The sequence below is a fragment of the Bison bison genome, unplaced genomic scaffold (assembly GCF_000754665.1).
Source record: "Bison bison bison isolate TAMUID 2011002044 unplaced genomic scaffold, Bison_UMD1.0 scf7180017864470, whole genome shotgun sequence".
NCBI lineage: Eukaryota > Metazoa > Chordata > Mammalia > Artiodactyla > Bovidae > Bison > Bison bison.
Window position 1 is genome coordinate 1,069,718 of NW_011495031.1, and position 3,182 is coordinate 1,072,899.

Here is a 3,182-nt window from a genome sequence, read left to right on the forward strand (position 1 = left end):
CATGGGGTCGCTCAGAGTCGGACAGGACTGAGCTACTTCACTTTCACTTTTCACCTTCATGCATTGGAGAAGGAAATGGCAACCCACTCCAGTATTCTTGCCTGGAGAATCCCAGGGACAGGGGAGCTTAGTGGGCTGCCGTCTATGGGGTCGCGCATAGTTGGACACAACTGAAGCAACTTAGCAGTAGCAGCAGTATGCTTTCATCAACTTTATGTAAACTATTCATTTTCATCATTGGTGCCTAAATTATTCTTTCTCCTGTATTTAGAGTAGGCCTTGTTGGGAAGTTTTGCCAAACAGGTGGCTAGGAGGTAATCTGATGGATGAGTTGTGGGCAGCTTAGTATTCTGTGCAGATTGCCACACTTGCCAGGAAAACTGCTCTCATCTGCCCTTTAACTCTTTCCTGTTCTTTTCTTTCTTTATCTCTTCAAAATTTACTTAGTATATTGTGACATGCATACACCAGGTCAATTTTGAAAAGTATTTAGTTTGCCTAAACTGTATTGACTCTGCCACCAAAATATGAAGCTTCTATTGGTAGTTTTACATGACATCTTTTTAAAGATACAATAATAATTGCCATTTCAATTTCACTATTTTCAGTTCAGTTCAGTTCAGTTGCTCAGTCGTATCCAACACTTTGCAACCCCATGGACCACAGCACACCAGGCCTCCCTGTCCATCACCAACTCCTGGAGTTTATCCAAGCTCGTGTCCATTGAGTTGGTGATGCCATCCAACCATCTCATCCTCTGTCGTTCCCTTTTCCTCCTGCCCTCAATCTTTCTCAGCATCAGGGTCTTTTCAGATGAGTCAGCTCTTCACATCAGGTGGCTGAAGTATTAGAGTTTCAGCTTCAGCATCAGTCCTTCCAATGAACACTGATTTCCTTTAGGATGGACTGGTTGGATCTCCTTGCAGTCCAAGGGACTCTCAAGAGTCTTCTCCAACACCACAGTTCAAAAGCATCAATTCTGTGCTCAGCTTTCTTTATAGTCCAACTCTCACATCCATACATGACTACTGGAAAAGCCATAGCTTTGACTAGACTGACCTTTGTTGGCAAAACAATGTCTCTGCTTTTTAATATGCTGTCTAGGTTGGTCATAACTTTCCTTCTAAGGAGTAAGCATCTTTTAATTTCATGGCTGCAGTCACCATCTACAGTGATTTTGGAGCCCCCCAAAATAAAGTCTGTCATTATTTCCACTGTTTCCGCATCTATTTGCCATGAAGTGATGGGACCAGATGCCATGATCTTAGTTTTCTGAATGCTGAATATTAAGCCAACTTTTTCACTCTCCTCTTTCACTTTCATCAAGAGGCTTTTTAGTTCCTCTTCACTTTCTGCCATAAGGGTGGTGTCATCTGCATATCTGAGGTTATTGATATTTCTCCCAGCAATCTTGATTCCAGCTTGTGTTTCTTCCAGTCCAGCTTTTCTCATGATGTACTCTGCATAGAAGTTAAATAAGCAGGGTGACAATATACAGCCTTGATGTACTCCTTTTCCTATTCGAAACCAGTTTGTTGTCCAGTTCTAACTGTTACTACTTCCTGACCTGCATACAGATTTCTCAAGAAGCAGGTCAGGTGGTCTGGTACTCCTGTCTCTTTCAGAATTTTCCACAGTTTATTGTGATCCACACAGTCAAAGGCTTTGGCATAGTTAATAAAGCAGAAATAGATGTTTTTCTGGAACTCTCTTGCTTTTTCGATGATCCAGCAGATGTTGGCAATTTGATCTCTGGTTCCTCTGCCTTTTCTAAAACCAGCTTGAACATCTGGAAGTTCACGGTTCATGTATTGCTGAAGCCTGGCTTGGAGAATTTTGAGCATTACTTTACTAGCATGTGAGATGAGTGCAATTGTGTGGTAGTTTGAGCATTCTTTGGCATTGCCTATTTTATTAGTATCTATATAAATTTGAATAAAGATGTATGTTGATTAAATTTCCTCATTTTAAGTCTAGAATCTAGAATAAAGGACTAATAAAAATATCTACTGAAAATAGATTCTTAACTGTGTACATGTTAAGAAAATTAAGTTTATGTAATGTCTGAGCAATGGTGTTTCGTATCTGCTTATATTCTTCCAGTGCACAGCCACGTGTGGACAGGGGTACCAGATGCGTGCTGTGAAATGTGTCAACGAGCTATTTAGTGCAGTGCTAGATGACAGACTGTGCCATGGAGCTAGTCGCCCAAGTGAAAGGCAGGTAAACGACACCTCTCCATGAATTATAAACCAAAATGTTTGATACAGGAAGATTATTGATGTGTTAAAATTATTTCCATATGTATTTTTCCACTTAAACGTATATGCCTTAAAAATGTATGTGGGCATCAGAGAGTTTATTGTTCTTGGTTTTGCCAGCTTTATTGATGGATTTATTTTTACTCTTTATCTTATATTGGATCATTCATTTAACTTATATTTCCATCCTTTGAACAACAGAAGGATGATGCATTATTATGAGTATAATGAACTTCTCAAGTGTGGCTTAAGGTAGTGATCTGTGTTCATTCAGAAGGTTTCAGCTTAGTGATATTTTTCAAAGACTATTACTCTTTTCTTTTTAAATCACTGGGCAGAATGATCCAAACTTTAACCTTCAGAGTCATACTATCCACTTCTAGCCCTTGATAGTACTTTGTACTTTTGGAAAATAAAAACCTTTACATCGCTTATTTGTAGTTTACTATGCAGCTGTTCTTGACTTACATAATTGAAAGAAGAAATGAAGTATAGGATTTAGTATCAATCATAGTGTTTAATTCATTAATGTTTCATGAGGTCCATTTTTCTTTCGAACAGGATTGTATTGTTATACCTTGCCCAGTTATCCCTAAAATTGGGGCCACTTCCTTGCCAGCTGTTCCCATGAGAAAGATAACACAATGGCGATATGGTTCTTGGACCCCAGTAAGTGAATTTCTTTAAGAGAGACAGTATTTCTACTATGGAGGCTTTCAGTTGCTCCAGATTTGCCAAATTAATATATGCATTCATTCTCAGGTATTTTGTTGGAGATGGTGTTAGAAGAGCATAGGGTTTCAGATCAGATCAGATCAGTTGCTCAGTTGTGTCTGACTCTTTGCAACCCCATGAATCGCAGCACGCCAGGCCTCCCTGTCCATCACCAACTCCTGGAATTCACTGAGACTCATGTCCATC

The 3,182-nt window shown here is 39.5% G+C and overlaps 1 protein-coding gene across 3 annotated transcripts in view; it reads left to right on the forward strand.

The window, feature by feature from the left end:
- Window positions 1-3,182, forward strand: part of ADAMTS20 (ADAM metallopeptidase with thrombospondin type 1 motif, 20) — a 221,432-nt gene that overhangs the window by 114,884 nt on the left and 103,366 nt on the right. For all 3 annotated transcript variants that reach the window (XM_010860747.1, XM_010860748.1, XM_010860750.1), the window contains 2 exons: window positions 2,104-2,223; window positions 2,823-2,930. In XM_010860747.1, coding sequence (XP_010859049.1) covers window positions 2,104-2,223; window positions 2,823-2,930 — 228 coding nt within the window. The remainder of the gene's footprint in view (window positions 1-2,103; window positions 2,224-2,822; window positions 2,931-3,182) is intronic.